This window comes from Rhinoderma darwinii, chromosome 1, assembly GCF_050947455.1.
Source record: "Rhinoderma darwinii isolate aRhiDar2 chromosome 1, aRhiDar2.hap1, whole genome shotgun sequence".
NCBI classification, from domain to species: domain Eukaryota; kingdom Metazoa; phylum Chordata; class Amphibia; order Anura; family Rhinodermatidae; genus Rhinoderma; species Rhinoderma darwinii.
The window spans coordinates 5,427,239-5,448,829 of NC_134687.1; the positions used below are offsets into that span (position 1 = coordinate 5,427,239).

At 44.5% G+C, this 21,591-nt stretch overlaps 1 protein-coding gene across 1 annotated transcript in view; it reads left to right on the top strand.

Moving 5' to 3' along the window:
* Positions 1 to 238: 238 nt before the first annotated feature.
* The window catches only part of LOC142665284 (vomeronasal type-2 receptor 26-like), a 31,240-nt gene continuing 9,887 nt past the window's right edge, over positions 239 to 21,591 (top strand). Inside the window, exons 1-3 of the mRNA XM_075844937.1 lie at positions 239 to 370; positions 1,774 to 2,556; positions 9,945 to 10,127. Of these exons, the coding sequence (XP_075701052.1) occupies positions 239 to 370; positions 1,774 to 2,556; positions 9,945 to 10,127 (1,098 nt within the window). The remainder of the gene's footprint in view (positions 371 to 1,773; positions 2,557 to 9,944; positions 10,128 to 21,591) is intronic.

The window sequence follows — 21,591 nt, forward strand, 5'->3', positions numbered from 1 at the left end:
AGGTCAGAATCTTGTATTGACTTTTTAAACATAACAATCTCTTGCTTGAGATATTAAATTAGTTGTAAACGGTTGCAATAAAATTCACTTTCTGAAAATAAGTGAGGTCTGATTGTAGATCTCATTCCTCTGGGGATCATTTTTGATTTATGATATGCCCCTAGTGTAGACAAATGTAATTGCAAGGAGATTAGATGCTTAGAGTCATTCTCAATTTTACGTTTGAGGTCAATAACAGATGGTGTTTTCAAGAAACCAACCTCCAGGTCTTGAAGGATACGTTGACCATCAGCTTCCGTGTAACAGAAGGGCAATGGGATCTCGTATTTCAGCTATCAACATTTCTTTCAGAGTGGGGCTATGCTCGCTGGTAAATCACAAAGTCCACCGTCCAGCAGCATCAGCCTGAAAATATGGATGGGTGCACGCCCCGGGAACCCGATCACGGTTCCAAATCCTCCAATATGTGTCCAAACATAGGCAAAACTCCAAATCAAGGTGAAAAAAGCCTTCATATAGACCATTGTTTTGTACACTGTTAACATGCTTGAGAAAGGCTTCTTGTATTGAGCCGAAACGTTGCATGAGGGCTATTAAAAGCTACTTTTTCACCTTGATTTGGAGTGCTGCCTATCTTTGAACATATATTGGAGGATTTGGAACCGTGATCGGGTTCCCAGGGCGTGCACCCATCCATATTTTCAGGCTGATGCTGCTGGATGGTGGATTTTTTTTTAGATAGATAGATAGATAGATAGATAGATAGATGGCTTGAGAAAGGCTCTAGAGGACAGAGCTGAAACGTTGCACAGGGGCAATAAAAGTACCCACTTTTTTCACATTTACTACGGAGTGCTGCCTATTTTTTGAATACTTTTGAATACTAGATAGATAGATTTTTGGGGAATAAAAATGTTTTATTATTACTGTTCTCCTTCTCCTTACAGCATGCCACGAGAGGGAGAAGTTACAGCAGGTCTGCAGGGGGCACGCGATGGGAAGGGTGGCGGTGCGAGGGGGGCTGAGGACACACACACACACACACACACACACACTCTCACACTTTTTAATTAGTGAGGGCTGGAGGCTAAGTGCTGTAAGCAGCGCTCTGCCTCTCTAGTCTTTTACAATGACTCAGCCTCTTGCCCTCACCTCATTACTTACCAGCCGCTCTTTTCTTTTCTTCAGGGGAGAACATTTGACCGCTTCTCTCTGGCGGCGGGTGCAGCATCAGAGAGGGGGAGTGTACTAGCAGACGTGCGCCTGTTGTGCCGCACGTACTCTCCCCTGCCTTCCCCACGCGTCCCCCCTGGCCCTGCCCGTATCCACAAGATGCCGCCCCCTGTTTTTATCTCAGTGGTTCCGCCTAAGGCGGCAGCCTCACCTCGCCTCATGGCAGGTGCGGCCCTGGGCGGAGCCCTTCTTATAGTCCAGGGTACTCATGGGCTAATCTTGACATTAACTTCAGGTGCACGCACTGGCCCTTTAAGAGCGGCCACGATCACGCGTGCACCCTTCGGGACCTGGCCAATGTAAGCAGAAGTGAGCACTGGTTTCTCCTGAGGAGGAGACTAGGGCCAGTGCTCACAGACCCATGGCTGCGGCTGTCAGGAGGTAAGTGAGCCTGACGGCCCGCGGCCATGGACATGACAGATTCCTCCTGTTTTTTCTTCTAATTTGTCACTATGACATTTAAGAAGTTTTCGAAATGACAGTGACCCTCAGATAAAACATGTTAGAATAGTTACCTATATTTCATTTTTTGTTTTGTAGATAAATTATGACATGACGGATAAACTGCTGAATAACAATGGTTTTATGAACTCACTTTTCACTATGGCTCCGGATAATCATCTTCACCATCTGGCTATTGTGCTCTGTATAAAATACTTTGGCTGGAACTGGGTTGGGATCATAACAGCAGAAGATGAGAGTGCAGAGGCTGAAGTGCGTGAGCTCAGCAAAGTGATGACCAGACACGGAATCTGCATTGAGTTTATAGTAAAATTCATCTCTGACGAAATGAAAAATATGAAAAGTCATCTTATCATTGAAAGGTCTAGAGCTGAAGTTATAATCGTATGTGGTTACTTTTCCTTACTTTACCGAGAATTATTATATTTATTTGACGAGAAGAAAACACTGATCCTGAATGACTCGTGGTTCATGCATCCTCTTATGGGGTTTTATTATATGAAATTAGTTAATTGTAGTTTGAGTTTTTCACCAATCACTAAACCATTGCCCAAACTCTGGAACTTCATACGAAATTTAAACGTGTTTCGTGACCCAACTGACCCGTTCCTTGTAGCTATTTCTCTCTTTCATTGTGCAAGTAAACACACAATCGAACAAATTGACTATGATCGTAAGTTTTATCTTCTAATTCGGGAATGTTCAACAAAAGAATTTCCTACTTTGAAAATGTATCCAAGAGATAAAATGGTCTGTAATGTGTATACAGCAGTGTATGTCCTGGCTCACGCTCTGCATGACATGAATCTGTTTCTGGAGAGATTTGCTGATAAATCCATCAGTGCTACATATAGAAAAAAGGTAAATAGAGAACATATTATTGTTACCTTACTACAAGTACTATTACTATAACTATTACTACTACTATAGCCATTACTACAACTACTACCACATCTACTACTACTATTACTGCTACTATTACTACTACTACTACTACTATTACCACATCTACTACTACTATTACTACTATTACTACAACAATTACTACTAGTACTATTACCACATCTACTACTACTACTACCTCTACAACTACTACTACTTTTACCGACTACTACTACCACTGCTACTACTATTACTACAGTAATTGTACTTATTAAGTGATTGTAGTAGTGTTCACTTAGCTGATTGCCCTGCTGGGCTAAATAATATACAATAGTGGCAGGACGTGACCCTTAATCTAAAAAGTAACCTTTATTGGATTTGTTTAAAAATATATAAAAAAATAAACACCCTGGTTTGAAAGTGTTAAAATACAATTCTGACCAGAGTCTCAGGACTGTATCCACTAGTGTCACTTTCTTTTTGTGTGCACTAGGGACCGACTAACATCTATACAATTCCCACACTAGCCTGGACCCTGATCACAAGTCCTCTTGCCTGTGTGGGAGTTGTAGTCCTGTCCTCTGTATATGTTGGAGGCTGTTGGTTTGCTTTGAAAAGAGCGGCCTCCAGACTCATAGAGCTTCTATACTACTCTGGTAGATAGTCCCTATATTCATTTCACTGCTCCAACATGTTTCACCAGCCTCTTTTACTGGCTCTTCAGGGAGCAAACTGGCAGCATAACAGGACAGTTTTGATAATGGCAACCAGATCACACGATTCCTATTGCTATATACTCATAGCCACGCCCCATCCCTGTTCACACCCCCCTGTATCCAATCAAGAGCAAGGCAGGCGCGGCTAGAGAGCTCAGCGCCACCTCTTCTCTGATGTAAGAGGGGTGGGAGCTGGGCGTATGAGATAGAGTAACCATGGGGACCAAACATGGCTTCCCCACAGCTCAGTAAACAAAAAAGAGCTGTCAGATCTCCTGATCAGTAACCATAGAGGAGCTGTCAGATCTCCTGATGAAGAAACATGAAGGAGCTGTCAGATCTCCTGATCAGGAAACATAAAGGAGCTGTCAGATCTCCTGATCAGGAAACATGAAGGAGCTGTCAGATCTCCTGATCAGGAAACATGAAGGAGCTGTCAGATCTCCTGATCAGGAAACATAAAGGAGCTGTCAGATCTCCTGATCAGGAAACATGAAGGAGCTGTCAGATCTCCTGATCAATAACCATAGAGGAGCTGTCAGATCTCCTGATGAAGAAACATGAAGGAGCTGTCAGATCTCCTGATCAGGAAACATAAAGGAGCTGTCAGATCTCCTGATCAGGAAACATGAAGGAGCTGTCAGATCTCCTGATCAGTAACCATAAAGGAGCTGTCAGATCTCCTGATCAGTAACCATAGAGGAGCTGTCAGATCTCCTGATGAAGAAACATGAAGGAGCTGTCAGATCTCCTGATCAGTAACCATAAAGGAGCTGTCAGATCTCCTGATCAGGAAACATAAAGGAGCTGTCAGATCTCCTGATCAGGAAACATGAAGGAGCTGTCAGATCTCCTGATCAGTAACCATAAAGGAGCTGTCAAATCTCCTGATCAGAAAACATAAAGGAGCTGTCAAATCTCCTGATCATGAAACATCGCAGCAGAGAAATCTCACAAACAATTTATCCAGTGACCGCGTGAGCGGACGCTGCATCATATAGATAGTAATAAACCAGTCTCCCAAAACTCACAGATTATCGGGACATATTAGATGAATATATGTGACACCCTGTGATACTTCACTTGTGTGGGTGAGACTATCAGGTAAAATTGAATGGCGGTCTGTGGATCACCACACAGTAGAGTGGCTGCATTATGTTAATATTGGAGAGGTCTAGACTCCTATTATACTTCTACACTTCACAAAAAGCAGCCAAAACTGACATTCTCATTAAGTCCCGCTGGACTAACAGATTTCATCCTGTGGATCCATCTGCATCCTACGTGAAGAATCCTTTTATCCCAGTTACCCCCTTTACAGTTTTTGGGAGCAACCTGGATTCCCACAAATGTAATTGAAGCAGGAATACCCCGATGTACCGTATGGACATGTCGTGAGATTGGTGCATCTCTCTCATTTTGGATATCATTAAAATGATCCTCCGTCTAAATTTGCACTTGGTTTTACCAACATAATCCATGGGACACTCACATCTAGCCAGGTATACAACCCCGCTGGATTTAAAGTTAATGAAATCTCTGATTTCAAACTGTTGACCCGTTGCTGAGCTGGTAAATGTGCGTGAGGGCAATAACTGGTCACAGGCCGGGCATGTTCCACATCTAAATGTCCCCATTGGCTTTCTGGACAGCCAATTATCCTGCGGCTGTGGGGAGGGGCATAATGGCTGTTGACTAGGCCATCCCTTAGGCTCCTCCCTCTACAAAAGGTAATTTGAGGTCTTGGTCCTGGTCATGCAACAGAATCCTCCAATGTCCTTCCAGGATCTTTCTAATTTCTCCATGAGCCTCATCAAAGACCCCAATTACCCTGAACTGTCTATCTTTTTGTTCTGTTTTAAGTTTTGGGACCAATAGGAAATTACATTCCCTGTCCACAGCCATTTCAAATGCTTACCACAAAATGCGATCAGGATATCCCCGAGTTTTAAAACGACTACGGAGATCCTTAGCCTGTCTCTTGAACGTTGAGGTTTTAGAACAGTTCCTCCTGGGGCGGAGGTATTGCCCCCTAGGTATACCTCAAGAGGCTGTTTGTTGAGGTACTTTTCTAAAACACCTCTGTTTTTATATATCCATTAGGATCACGGGACTGCAACTCCCACACAAACAATAGGACTTGTGATCAGGGTCCAGCCTAGTGTGGGAATTGTATAGATGTTAGTCGGTCCCTAGTGCACACAAAAAGAAAGTGACACTAGTGGATACAGTACTGAGACTCTAACTCTGGTCAGAATTGTATTTTAAATACTTTCACACCAGGGTGTTTATTTTTTTTATTTATTTTTTTGTATCTTTTTAAACAAATCCAATAAAGGTGACGTTTTAGAATAAGGGTCACGTCCTGACACTATTGTATATTATTTAGCCTAGCAGGGCAATCAGCTAAGTGAACACTACTACAATCACTTAATAAGTACAATTACTTTAAACTTGAGTTAGCGAATATGGCCAGTTTCCTAACAGGAGTACCAGACCTTGACAAATGGAGCACTGTAGCGAGGGAAGTGTTCTCAGAGAAAGAATACACACAATCATTAATAACCACTAATGTAAAGACTGCATTTAAGGAGTTAACAAAGGTCTATAAGGACTATATTGTCACGTGGTGGGAGATTCAGTCACTGGATAGCTATATAAAAAATAATATAGTTCCAAGGGGGCTGCGAATCACTCTGACCCCAGCAGATAGGGTACGTAGTGTGAACCTAATGAACAAATGGGAGAGAGAGGCTACAGCGAGTTCCCTTAGATTCATGCAAATTCTCTTGGAGGAGGAAAGGGGCTCCTGGGAAATAAAATCGAAGAGATTAAATGACCTTAGGGAACAGATTTTAAAGTTAAAAACTGATCCCCAATTTGATAAGAAAGAGGCCATCCTGCAGGGGGTGATAAAAAGGTTCCAGAATACCACCAGTGACAGAAAACACCAACAATTCATAAGGGATCTACAAGAATTCAAGTAAAATAGGGCTTATTCTTTTTTGGCTAAATCCTGTCCCAGAGATGGAGATCAGGACTTATCTTCTTCAGAAGCTGATTGTTCAGATTATGAGAAGGATAGCCAAAGTGTGGATAGACGGAGAGGTTCAAGTAGAGGGGGAAGAGGTAGAGGCAGGTCATATAGACGGGGAGCTCCACAAAGGGATAATATGTCCTACAATAGCAGGGCTGAACAACAGGGCAATTCTTTTTTAGCCCAGGTCCCGCCTCTAAACCAATACCCCCTACGGAACCGTATCAGGATTAGGATCAGTAATTACTGATAACATGCAGATTGTGAATCTGTCCACCCATGTTTTGACTGAGATATTACTCATAGTTCTCAAAAAAAATCTATCATTTGTACCAACCGAGAAGTTTGATCCCTTTGTTTGGACTAAGGACATTTCCCTATTCATTAGAAAGCCCCAGTGGTTTAAACACTATTCCGCACTGGATAGACGTACTTGCCTTGAAAATAATCTGGAGGCAAGCGATCTACCAGCAGTGAGGTCAATGGTGGAATTTATGGAGGATAATGAAAGGGACAGATTCCTGGGACCTTTCACTAATTTAGAAAAAAAAAGTGTGTGCAGATAATCCTAACATTGCAATTTTCCAAGGACTGGTGAACCAGGATTTAGATGCATTAGGAGGAAAGACAAGGGGGTTAAATAATTGAAATAGACTGGAAAGGGAGGCTTTGTCTATATGGAAAAACACAGGACCATCACAATTAAACCCACAGATAAAGGGGGCAATGTGGTGGTCCTGGACTCCACAAAGTACAAATCCCTATGTCTGGAACGATTGGCAGATACTACATTCTATAGGAAGTTGGATATGAACCCGACCAGTGCTTTTTTACTACTACTATTAGTTCTACTACAATTAGAATAATATTTTTTATGAACAATAAACAGAAATATTTCTACAGTTTACTAATTCTAACTCGGATAAAAAAATATTTTTAATAATATCATTAGGCCGGATTCACACGAGCGTTTTGCGAGCGCAAAAGGCACTTGACAGCTCCGTGTGTCATCACCATATGATGCGCGGCTGCGTGCTTTTCGCGCAGCCGCCATCATTATGACACTCCGTTTGGATGTTTGTAAACAGAAAAGCACCCCTAAGGGCTTATTCAGACGAACGGGATATACGTCCGTGCAACGCGCAGGATTTTCACGCGCGTCGCACGGACCTATATTAGTCTATGGGGCCATGCAGACAGTTGCGTGATTTTTACGCAGCGTGAGTCAGCTGCGAAAAACTCACGACATGTCCGTTCTTTGTGCGTATTTCGCGCATGACGCACCCATTGAAGTCAATGGGTGCGTGAAAATCACGCATGCCACACGGAACCACTTCCGTGGGACGCGCGTGATTCGCGCAACAGCAGTGAAAAGGATGAATAAAAACAGAAAAGCACCACGTTTCATAATGATGGCGGCTGCGCGAAAAGCACGCAGCCGCACATCCTATGGTGATGACACACGGAGCTGCTAAGTGCCTTTTGCACACGCAAAACGCCGCAATTTTTGCATGCGCAAAACGCACACGCTCGTGTGAATCCAGCCTAAGTCTGATAATTGGTTGTTACATTCACAGGGATAATAAAAACTGCTGTTTGCTCTCATCTCTGGAGCATCGCACACAGAGACACAGGGGTAGTTAGCACCGCTGCATGGGAAGTGTAGTATAACATGTACCAACCATGAAATAGAGAGATTTCTCCAGCTCACCAGTCTTGGCGTTTGATCTCCGGTTGCGCACGGATCCTCGAGGTAGCACTCGGTTGTATCACAATAGAACGAAAAAAAATCTCGATCTAGCGCTGGGTTTAAAAGGAAAAAATGTCCACTTTATTGAAAATTATTTTAAAAATTGTAGTGAGCACAGAGGGGTGGATGCTCACTACAGATGGGAGATCGGGAGGAATAGCTCTCAGCAGAATGAGTGTTTATTCGACAGCTATTCCATGTGTATGGCCAGCCTAAAACATAATGTTTTCTTTTATTTAGCTTAACCCCTTAATGACCAGCCTATTTTAAACCTTGATGACCAAGCTATTTTTTACGTTTTCCCATAGTCGCATTCCAAGAGTTATAACTGTTTTATTTTTGGGTCGACATAGCTGTATAAGGACTTGTTTTTTTGCGGGACAAGTTGTATTTTTTAATAGCACCATTTTGAGGTACATATAAATTATTGATTAACTGTTATTAACTTTTTTTAGGGGCGTATAAAAAAAAAGTACCCATCAATTTCATCTATTTTTTTTTGCGTCTTTAATTTACACCTATTACCGTGTGGTATAAATAACATAATATCTTTTTTCAGTGGGTCATTACGATTACGACGATACCAAATTTGTATGGTTTTATTATGTTTTACTACTTTTACACAGTAAAAACAATTTTTTTTCAAAATTATGTGTGTCATGTCCGTGGCTTCAGGCCGTCAGGTTCACTCACCTCCTGACGGCCGCAGCCATGGGTCTGCGAGCGCTGGCTCCAGTCTCCTCCTCAGGAGACGCCAGCGCTCACTTCCACTCACCTCGGCCGGGTCCCGTAGGGTACGCTCGTGCAGGCTCTTAATGGGGCAGCGCGCGCACCAGACTTTCATGGATAATCAGCCCATGAGTGCCCTGGACTATAAGAAGGGTCCAGCCCCTTGCTTTTATGCCTGAGCCTTGTTGTCATACCCTAAGTTTGTCTTGCAAATCGTCTCCTAGTGTTTTCCAGTTCCCAGTGTTCCCTGTTCCTGTATCCCTTGCTATCCTGGTCAAGTGCCGTGCTGAGCTGTAGTCGTGCTGTGCTGTATCTATGCCTGACCTGCTACTCCACGCCTGACGTCTACCTGCTGCCTAGTCCCAGCCGAGCCTGCCTTACTGCTGTCCGAGCTGCCACATGTACACTATACGAACTATAGACTCTGACCTGCATCCTGTTGGCCAGCTGCCATACCGCCAAGGCATTACGGCCCAGTGGGTCCATGAACCCTACGTGACAGCATGCTCAGGCCATGGACCCCGCTGGTCGATCAAAGACCATGACGACGTCACAAGAGATGCGGGCGGTTAAGCCAGACCTCCGGTCTCAACAGGATCAACTCCTCCAGGCCTTGAACATTCTCGCACGTCGGCAGGAGGCACAAGCTGCCATTTCTCCTACTACACCTCCCGGCAGTGTTGATCCTCAGACTACACCTCCTGGCAGTGTTGATCCTCGTTTTTCTTTGCCACTTCCTCACCACTATGATGGAGACACGAGGACCTGTCGTGGATTCTTGAACCAGTGCCAGATCCATTTCAGTCTGGATACTGGTGCATTTTCGTTTGATGGCGCAAAGCTCGTTTTTGTCATCTCTCTTCTCACTGGCAAGGCCCTTGCATGGGCGAATCCTGTCTGGGAGAGACAAGGACCAGAGACCCGTGACTTCCAGGGCTTCCTCCAGACTTTTCACATGGTGTTTGAGGAGCCTGGACGAGTCTCTTCTGTAGCGGCTTCCTTGCTAAACCTACGCCGAGGACTCACATCCGTGAGCGAGTACGCCATCCACTTCCGCACCCTGGTGGGAGAACTGTTGTGGAACAATGAGGCCCTGGTGGCTAAATTCTGGCATGGACTGTCTTCTAAAATTAAGGATGAACTTGCCGCCCAAAACCTACCGTCTACCCTATATGACCTCGTCCTTCTCTCCGCCCGGATTGATATGAGGATCCTAGAATGGCTCCAAGAGGCTCATCGGGAGGGAGGTCTCCCTAGTCCGGCCCCATCCTCGCAGCAACCTCTGCTGTCCTCGGATGCCGATCCTCCTAAAGAGTCTGTGAGCATGGACTGGTGTAAGCTAGCTACCCAGGAGAGACAACGCAGACGCACTTCGGGACTCTGTTTCTATTGCGGCCTCGGAGGCAATCTTGTGCGTTTGTGTCCCCAAAAGCTCCAATGCCTAGGTTTGGTAGGAGAGACAACCTTGGGTAAGAAAGGACTTCCATCTAAATTGTCCTTACACATGGCCATAGTGTCCGGCGAGAGAACGCATCGAGTCTCTGCGTATCTGGACTCTGGATCCGCTGCTAATTTCATTTGTAGAGACCTGGTGGATCTTCTTCAATTACCCACTACCACTCTGGTGAGGCCATTGATGGCTGCATCCGTGAATGGACTACCTCTGCCAGACCCAGATATAGCTGTGACCAAGCCGCTGAGGCTCCAAGTGGGAGCTCTCCACTCTGAGTTGCTATCGTTCTTTGTCTTGTCCAAGGCCGTTAACACCATGCTACTTGGCCTGTCTTGGCTCCGAATACTTGCCCCAGTCCTGGACTGGAACTCTGGAGAGGTTCTCCAGAGGGGCCCCGTGTGTCACAGCCGTTGCCTGGTGCAGATTTGTTTGGCACAGCCTCCTCTGCCTCAGTGCTTGGCAGGATTGCCGGGTCATTATGCTACATTTTCGGACATCTTCAGCAAGAAGGAGGCGGAGACGCTGCCCCCAAACTGGGCGTATGACTGTCCTATTGAGATGATTCCTGGTGCATCCCTTCCCCGTGGTAGGGTATATCCTCTCTCCTTACCAGCGACTTTGTCCATGTCCACCTATGTTAAAGAGAACTTGGAGCGGGGCTTCATACAGAAGTCTTCCTCTCCGGCAGGAGCTGGGTTCTTCTTCGTTAAGAAGAAAGATGGTTCCCAGCGTCCCTGTATCGACTATCGGGGTCTCAACCAGATCACAGTGAAAAATCGGTATCTGTTGCCATTGATCTCAGAAGTATTTGACCGTATACGTGGTGCCAAGATTTTTTCCAAACTAGACCCACGTGGGGCTTACAACCTAATCCGGATTCGCCGGGGTGATGAATGGAAGACTGCATTTAACACCCGTGATTCGGCCTGTGTAATGCTCCAGCAGTCTTCCAGGAGTTCGTTAAGGACATTTTCCGTGACCTTCTCTGCATTTGTGTTGTGGTCTATATTGATGACATCTTAATTTTTTTCTCCAGATCCTATGACGCATCAGAGACATGTCCATCAAATTTTGCTGCGGTTAAGGGAGAATCGTCTGTACGCCAAGTTGGAGAAGTGCATGTTTGAAAAGGATTCTCTACCCTTCCTGGGCTATATTGTCTCGAATAGTTGTCTCGAGATGGATCTTGAAAAGGTAAAGTCTGTCCTGGTATGGCAAGTCCCTCTGGGATTTGCCAATATTTATAGACCGCTTATTCCAAACTTCTCCTCACTGACATCTCCTATATCTAACCTCACTAAGAAGGGCATGAACACCAAAGTGTGGACTCCTGAGGCAGAGTCCACATTCAATAGCCTGAAGAGTGCCTTCATGTCAGCCTGTATCCTCCATCATCCAGATGTTTCCCTGCAGTTCTCGTTGCAGGTGGTCTCATCCTCTGTCGATGCTGGTGCACTCCTGTTCCAAAAAGGTCCAAAGGGCAAGTCTATGGTATGTGGATATTTCTCTAATCTCTTCTCTTCCGCAGATCGCAACTACTCGATTGGGGATCGGGAGTTGCTGGCCATCAAATTGGCCCTGGAAGAGTGGAGACATCTACTAGAGGGCGCAGCTCATCCCATCCTGATTTTTACGAACCACAAGAACCTCACCTATCTTCAGACGGCCCAACGGCTGAACCCTCGTCAGCCCAGGTGGACACTGTTCTTTACCAGGTTCCAGTTTGAGCTCCATTATCTGCCAGCTGACAAAAATGTGAGGGCCAATGCTTTATCCAGGTCTTTCGATACAGAAGACACCATGGAAGTTCCACAGAACATTATTGATCCGTCTTGCATTGTCTCTGTCAACCCCCTGCAAGTTGGGGACATTCCTCCAGGCAGGACTTTTGTACGCCTGGCTGACTGAGGGAGAATCCTCTGCTGGGGACACTCCTCTAGACTGGCAGGTCAAGCAGGGACCTGTAAACCCGGGATCTGATTGCCTGTCATTTCTGGTGGCCCATGCTGCCCAAGGACATTATGGACTTTGTTTCTTCCTGCTCAGTGTGTGCAGCTAACAAGGTTTCTCACTCCAGACCTGCTGGCCTGCTCCAGCCATTGCCTGTGCCCGATGCTCCCTGGCAGCATATAGAAATGGACTTTATCACTGACCTGTCTCTCTCTGCTGGATACAGTACTGTCTGGGTGGTGGTGGATCGATTTTCATAGATGGCCCACTTCGCTCCACTGACCGGTCTTCCTTCTGCTCCTCAACTGGCCAAGCTGTTCATCCAACACATCTTCCGCCTGCACGGATTGCTGCAGCATATTGTGTCTGATCGGGGGGGGGGGGGGTTCAGTTCACCTCGAAGTTCTGGAGAGCCCTCTGTGGACTCCTAGGTGTAACGTTGGACTTTTCCTCGGCCTACCATCCTCACTTCAATGGTCAGGTCGAGAGGATCAATCAGTTCTTGGAGAACTACTTATGCCACTTCATCTCCAAGCAGCATGATGACTGGGTGCAGTTACTCCTGTGGGCTGAGTTATCTTACAATAATCACACCAGCGAGTCCACACACAAGACACCGTTCTTTATTGTCTATGGCCAACACCCACGAGTTCCTCTCCCGGTGCCTGATACGTCTGAGGTACCAGCTGCTGACACGGCTTTTAGGGACTTTCTGCAGATCTGGCAGCAGACCCGATCCTCCATCCTGCTGGCGGTCGACCGCATGAAGTGGAAGGCGGACACAAGGAGAAGAGAACCTCCTCAGTTTCTTCCTGGCACGAAGGTCTGGCTGTCCTCCAGGAACATTCGACTGAGGGTGCCATCATACAAATTTGCTCAGCAGATTAAACCTGTCACCTACATGCTTCAGCTGCCTCCTACCCTCTGGATCCCCAACTACTTCCATGTCTCTCTCCTGAAACCAGTGATTCTGAACCACTTTACCAAGACTCCTAGCCCTGTGGTTGCCTCCAGTGGTCCTTCAGACACCTTCGAGGTTAAGGAGATCTTGGACACCAAGTGAGTGAGAGGAAATACTTTTTATTTGGTGGATTGGAGGGGTTTGGTCCTGGAGAGAGGTCCTGGGACTCAGAGGAGAACCTCAATGCTCCTAGCCTTTTGAAGGAGTTTCTCTCTCGCTCTGGCCCCAAGAAGAAGAGGGGGGATACTGTCATGCCCGTGGCTGCGGGACTTCAGGTTCACTCACTCCCTGACGGCCGCAGCCACTGGTCGGCGAGTGCTGGCCCCAGTCTGCTCCTCAGGAGATGCCAGCGCTCACTTCCACTCACCTCGGCCGTGTCCCGTAGGGTGTGTGCACGCTCATGCCCACTCTTCAAGGGGCAGCGCGCGCACCAGACTTTCATGGGTAATCAGCCCATGAGTGCTCTGGACTATAAGAAGGGTTCAGCCCCTTGCTTCTATGCCAGAGCGTTGTTGTCATACCCTAAGTTTGTCTTGCAACTGTTTCCTAGTGTTCCTGTATCTTGTATCCCGTTCTATCCTGGTCAAGTGCTGTGCTGAGCTGTAGTCATGCTGTGCTGTATCTATGCCTGTCCTGCTACTCCATGCCTGATGTCTACCTGCTGCTTAGTCCCAGCCGAGCCTTCCTTGCTACTGTCCGAGCTGCCACAGGTACCCTATACGAACTATAGACACTGACTTGCGTCCTGTTGGCGAGCTGCCATACCGCCAAGGCGGTAAGGCCCAGTGGGTCCACGAACCCAACGTGACAATGTGTTTTGGTGTCTCCATATTTGAAGAGCCGTAACTTATTTTTTTTCCCCGATGCAGCTGTATGAGTGCTTTTATTTTGCAGGATGACTTGTAGTTTCTATCAGTATCCTTTTGGAGTACAGGCGACTTTTTGATCACTTTTTATCAAATTTTTTGAAGGCAGGATGAACAGAAAACAGCAATTCTGGCATTTTTTTTTTGTTTTATTGTTTTATAGTGTTCGCCGAGCGGGTTAAGTAACATAATATTTTTATAGTTGGGGTTGTTATGGATGCGGAGATACCAAATATGTGGAACTTTTTTTTTTTCATAGTAAAGCATATTGTAAAGGAAAATGTTTACTTATTTATTAATAACTTCGATAAACTTTTTTTAAACCTTTTTTCTAGTCCCACTAGGGGTCTTCATTATGCTCTCGTCCGATCACTTTTATAATACACTGCAATATTTTCGTATTGCAGTGTATTACAGCTTCTCCGTTTACAACAGACAGGCATCTGCTAGGTCATGCCAGAGGCATGACCTAGCAGGCATCCACTACAGGCAGTACTGGGGGCCTTCATTAGGCCCCCAGATGCCATAGAAGACACTGGCACCCTGAACAGGGAGTTTTAACTGCTCCTGATTGTGCATATTTATTCTAATGCAGCACAATGAAAAGGTGTATGCATCAGAATAAAGCCCGTTAGTGGCCGCCGTGAAAAGGTGTATTGGCGATCACAAAAAGGTTAACGTATAAGGGTATGTGCACACGGTAGAAGGCTTTTACGTCTGAAATGATGATACAGCTGCCTCGTTTCAGACGTAAATGCTGCTCCTTGCATTTTGCGAGGCTTCTCTGACAGCCGTAAATTTTGAGCTTTGCTTCATTGAGTTCAATGAAGAACTGCTCAAATTACGTCTGAAAGAAGTGTCCTGCATATAATGTATATAAGTGTCCCGCATATAATGTATATAAGTGTCCCGCATATAATGTATATAAGTGTCCTGCATATAATGTATATAAGTGTCCCGCATATAATGTATAGAAGTGTCCCGCATATAATGTATATAAGTGTCCTGCATATAATGTATATAAGTGTCCTGCATATAATGTATATAAGTGTCCTGCATATAATGTATATAAGTGTCCTGCACTTCTTTTGACGAGGCTGTATTTTTACGCGTCGTCGTTTGACAGGTTGTCTGCACAGTACGTCGGCAAACCCATTCAAATGAATGGGCAGATGTTTGCCGACGTATTGTAGCCCTATTTTCAGACGTAAAATGAGGCATAATACGCCTCGTTTACGCCTGAAAATAGGTCGTGTGAACCCAGCCTAACAGACTGCCTGAATTTTTTACATTTTAATTATCGGGAACGAGCGTTTGCCCGATATTTGGCCAGTGTAAAAAGGCATTAGGTCTATCGGATCAGTATTGTATCTAGCTGTACTTTTTGGTCACAATCAGACACCAGAGATCAGGGGCTGCATGGGTTATGGGGCATGTAGCCTATTGTCTGCCTGGTAAATATCAGAATTTACAATCTATCGGTGTAAGAATGATAAAATATTTCAACATCTCTCCTCCAGTCTGTGATCTAACACTTTAAATTTATTTATCTTTTCATAAGCTAAACTACTTTATAAGAAGAGTAAATTTTAGTGATCACAATGGCCGAATTATTTCATTTGATGAGACAAGAAGATTACGATTTCCACCCAATATGACTTTGACAAACTGGGTATTTCAAGCAAATCAGACCTATTTTAGATATATATCTAATAATAGGAACTACTTTGGCCCGAGTGATAATCTACCAGAAGATCAGTGGCTTAATGTTACAGATGACAAATTTACATGGAAAACTGGAAAAGTAAGTTTTCTCCTTGTATATTTAATATAGTAATTTCCCCACCATTCCTGTGGGGAGTTGGCACTCAGCTATTTCTCTATATCCTAAAACAGTTGGATCCACACCAAGAAGACTTATGTAGAATATCAACTTCTTACGCCATAAATGTTGGAAAACACATTAAAATATTTCTTACAGTTGTAGCATAGCAGTTTGTCAGATGCAGAACAGCTGAGTTGGTCACTGGAAACAAATATTGGGATGTCATAATTTTCTATAACTGAGTTCCCCAACAGGACTTCAGACAAACACAATGGAGGAGATGTGGAATCTGATTTGTGGCTCTGGGCAACTGCTTCAATTTTTCTTTGAAATACTTCTGATAATTCTCATCCATTGACTTTGCCTAAAGACATTCCCCAGATAATAAAAATAGAGAGGATGCCAAGTCCTCATAGAGTGCCCGACCCTCTGCAAGTCAGACAGATGTCTTGTAGTATGTACCCATAGTTCAGACATGGAAGTCGGGGGTAGAACACACAGTCCATATCAGCCTAACACATTAACACTGCTGTACAGGCTGAAACCTCTCTGATGGAGGCTCGTTCTTCAGTTACATTATTTTGGCTACGGAACTTATTTAACCAAGTAAGTCATTAAACTGCAAGAAAACAATAACATTACAAATTCTGTATCTACTAATCTCTGCACCCACCACACGACTCACTTTCTATGTTCTCAACAGTGGTGCAACAATAAGGACAGAGAGAACACAGAGGGAAACCCCAGACATCAACAGTCTTAAGGTGCCCATACACATTCAATGAACACCGGACGAACCTGCCGATTTTGGCAGGACCAGCTAATCATTTAATGTATATTGGGGTGTCCCAACGCTCCCTAAACTGCAGATGTAGGTGTTAAGAAGAATCATGCATGTTGGATTTCAACATACCTGATCCTTTGTTCTCACAGGAGATAATCAGCACCTTAATCGCCTCTTCCCATTGAGAATTCATGCACTTTCAGCAAGCTAATTTTGCATGTGTATGGTGGGGGGAACAGCAGAGTTTTGGCAGTAGGTGACTGGACTGTGTAAAAGAGCAGATATTAGGCCACGGAGCGCGGACTTCACTTACCTGCCTCCCGCAGATCTGTCTCTTCCTGCCGGCGTCTTCCTCCCTAGAGACGTCGGCACATGCGCCTGCTCTGTCCCGTAGTGATCGCTAGAGGGCGCTTTAAGGCCGGGAACCAGAGCGCGCATATGTAAATAATTAATTCATTATCCCCTGATCACCCTGAACTATAAAAAAGGCCCTGCCCTTCTGATCCTTGCCACAGTGTTGTTCGTTTATCCCATGTTAGTCTTTGCAAATGTTTCCTTAGTGTTATCTTGTTCCCGTTGTTTCTCGTGCCCTGCTACCTGTATCCTGTATCCCATGCTGTGTTATTATTACTGAGCATGTTTAGTGTTTGGAGTCATGTCCTACTGCACCTACTGTCATCTGCCATAGCTTTTGTCATCTGCCACATCCAGTATCATCTACCACATCCAGTGTTATCTGCTACGTCTTGCACAACCTGCTGCACCTGTTGTCATCCGCCACGTCTGGCATAAACTGCTGCACCTACCTCCATCCATGCTACAGCCTCGGCCACTGTCTGGACTATTTCAGGTACCCTTATGCTACGAAATTGTATAGACTGTGACTTGGCCAGCTGCCTCTCCACTACAGCGGAATGGCCTAGTGGCTCCACATACCCTGTGATCGTGACAGCGGAAAAGCAGAATAGTGGCTCTGTATCTTCCTCTCTATCTATATTGTTTGAAATAAGGATAGTTCTGGTTAGAATCCGCCACATCTTCCCAGTAAGGTCAGAAGGGCTTAGGGGAGAGATGTTCAATCGGCCTGCATCATAAAGAACTCATGACTTTATTGTGGCAGGTAGTGTCAGACTTGGGTTCCCAGCGTACATCCTGAACATGTCCACAGGGCTTTATTATCCAAATGAGGCCAAAAGTGTCCTTTTAGCCTCCACCAGGCTCATATACTTCAGTATACATTTCGTTTAAAAGATGGAATAGCATTTTAGAGTAAACTGTTCCATCATGAGGGATCCCGCAATTAAAATGTATATGTTTTTTTAACATGGAAGATTGTGTGACGTATACCACTGTATGGCAACCATCACAGGGATATATTAAACGTATACGTCGGGGAGATTCTGAGGGACCTGAGTGCCTGAGAAGAGCATCAGGTAGTGCTCGGCCCGGGATCCTGCCCAGTGACGCCATTGTCTTTATATAAACAGAGACTTCAGGAGCTTACCCAGTGCTGGAGTTTCCGGATAGAGTGCTTCTGATGCTCTTCCAGGGACTCAGGCGTTGTAAATCTCCAGACATCACTTTCCATTTATGGACAGTGATGTCAGGAGCTTTCCCAGGGCCAGATTCCCATGGCAGAGTGCTACCAATGCTCTGGCTGAGGACTACGGCATTATAAAGCTCCTGACGTTGTTCCTATGGACAGTGACTTTAGGAGCTTTCCCCGGGCCAGAGACCCTGGCCAGAGCGATTCCAATTCTCTAGCCTGGAACTCTGACGTTGTAAACTCCTGACATCACTGTCCATATAATGTATGTATATTGGTTGCACCATGTCAGGGGGGTTTGGGTGACGTATCCCATTATATGCCTATACATTAGGATAAATAGCAACCTCCCGACATATACCTCTGATGAAAAGCAATATACTGATGTGAAGGGGGCCTATTAGGTTATTTTTGAATCATCCAATAAGAAATAGACTCTAGTGACAAATGATTGGCTTCAAAGACAGCTCCAAATCGTATTGTCAGGGCCCACTGGGGGTTCCCATATACCCTGGTGGGCAAGTCAGGATGTCCCTCCTGCAGCCGAGTCCAACTGCGCTAACCTGGAGGTTTTCTGATTTCCAGATACCTGAGTAAAACTGGAGACTCTTTACCTTCTCCTGAGAATGTTTTGAAAGAAACACCACTTCTATAGAAGATTCAGTAGCAGGAAGGGGCCATTTTGGGTTTTATTACTGAGCAATAAAATCTTCTGGCCACATTGTTCCTTTCTTTCCTGAAGACATGTGGAATAATATGAAAGATCACTTACCTAGTTTATTTTATCTGGAGTCGGTGTAGGGCAGTCCACGGATATCTGGATATATATATATATATACCAGTTAGTTTGTGTGTTTGAAGTTTGTTTAGTCAGTGTTAGTGACGTTATGGCGAGGAATATCTGGCGGATATCTGGGTACAGTTTACCGTGATAATGTCATCTCTATCACCTGGACTCTCCACAAGTCAATATGCTTGAGTCTTGTTGAGCCAGTGTTTCACTGAGAAGCCTGGCAACAACATGAATGCTAAATAGTAATAAAACTGGTTGTGGTATTTGCAGCTTTACCATGTCTGGCAGCTAGAGTAGGATCTGAGCCACTTTCTTTATATATCATTAGAAGTTCAGGCCTTTCAATCTGTTCATATACAAGGTCAATGCTAAATTATTTCTGAAAGGCTTCCATATTAGTGATGACATTGTATTGGCCGGGACATGTGGAAGGGTGATACTTCAAGCGAAAAATAATTATTAGGCCACTTATCAAAGCAATAGATTGAGTTTAATGAAGGTGTTGTGCTCACTAAAAACTTGTGCAAACTTCTTAAAAGCATTTCCAGTCTTACTGGTTTACCCATCAAGAACATACCAGAATTATTTTACCCCTGTTAGTCGGCAAATAAATCCGTTTATGAGCTTTAGGCCTCATGCACATAGCCATATTATGGTTCCGTTTAACCTCCAAATAGTACAGAGCCATAATATGGTGCACATGCAAGTGTTGGCTCTTACTGTGCCTCCATTTTTATTTGGAGTATTATGACCAGCAGGTTATGGACCCACTTGTCTACTCTACTGGTTTGGCTTAGGGCCACCTATAAGTAGCCTCCCCAATCTTCACCCTTTAAGCCCTATAGACGGATCTGGTCTTCGCTGCAGAGAGACTACCAGAAGGCATAGGAAAATACAAACTTTATTGAACAATACAGAGTAAAAGTAGTTAAAATAGAGACTTCAAATCAGACAACTGTATATCCATTGTTCAAAGGACATAGGAGCACATAGTTGTCAAAGAGAAAAGTCCAGAAAAAGGCTACATAGCCATGTTTAAGGTAGCAATCAAATGACAATATCTTGTGTAAAACAGAGTATAGGCAAATTTACATTACATAATAAATATTTACTGGCGCCTATCAGATGTGATTTTTGTTACAGCGTATGGTAGCGCTATAATCCACCTCGCCCTCCACAGTGATTAGTACGGCGTATATTCTACTAGTGTTACATTTTATTATGTGATGTCAATTTGCCTATACTCTGTTTTACACAAGATATTGTCATTTGATTGCTACCTTAAACATGGCTATGTAGCCTTTTTCTGGACTTTTCTCTTTGACAACTATGTGCTCCTATTTCCTTTGTACAACTGATATACAGTTGTCAGATTTGAAGTCTCTATTTTAACTAATTTTACTCTGTATTGTGCAATAAAGTTTGTATTTTCCTATGCCTTTTGGCATTTAAAACCCAAATAGTACATGACTCTATGTTTTCTCTATGTGTTGCAAATGTATGGTGGAGTTTCTATTTCAACACTGGGGAGGTTAAAGTTCACACTGCTGGTGACCTAGCCCCTATAGTGATTTTTCCTGTGAGATATATGTTGATGTTAGAGAGACTACCAGATTGCTGCCTCTCAAGGTGATCCTGGTGGATTATCTGCTGGATTAGCGGACCAGTAACAGGCAGTGGCAGATGGTACTTTGATGGATGGAAACTTCAGGCTTGTCACCGACATTTGGAGGCAAACTGGCAGTGGGTAGCTGGACGTTGGCTAATAACAGGTAGCTGGACACAGGCTGATAACAAGGAGCTGTAAATAGGCAGACAGCGGATAACTGGATAGAGGCAGACAGCGGATAACTGGATACAGACTGGGAACAGATAGCAATATTTGACTGAAATCAGATGCACACAGGAACTTTTGCAGGGTACAACTAGGTTGTTCCAATGCTGCTTAAGCACAAGGTGAATTTTGGAGGTGCTGTAAATATATGGGCATTTTGAATTCTTCATGCGCTGGCCCTTTAAGAGGTGGCTGGATTGTGCTTGCACACTAGGGACATTGAAGCTGCAAGCAAAGGAATACAGCATATGCCTGGGAGAGAGGCAAGACTGGGCCGCTGGAGCAGGTAAGAGACCCGGCAGTGGGGACCCGCTGCTGGCGTGACATGAAGATATACACGTGTCCACCCTTACCCTTGCTTATATTTGGTTAAGGACTCCAATTTCTCATAAAATCAATTCAATACAATATCGGGCTATGCTAGCAAAATCTTTGCAGGCTGTAATCCACATCACAGCCACTGGGTGGCCACACATAAACACATATAGCATAGACATCTCGTCACAGAGTATCACGAAATCATGGTTATTTTTTCCAGAGGAGTTCATCTCCCGCCACACATCTTAGGATATGTGGAGATAAGAAGAAAGATAAGGAAGGACAGATCTGTACAAACTTTATTTTTTGTTGGATTACGTTTTGTTCACTGCATATTATAAAATCCCATGGTTTGATTTCTGTTTCCACTATTAGTTTGTATTCAACCACAGAAAAACTAAAAATGTGTTGGTTGCTAATAATCTAACAAAAACTTTACATGTCTTTTGATT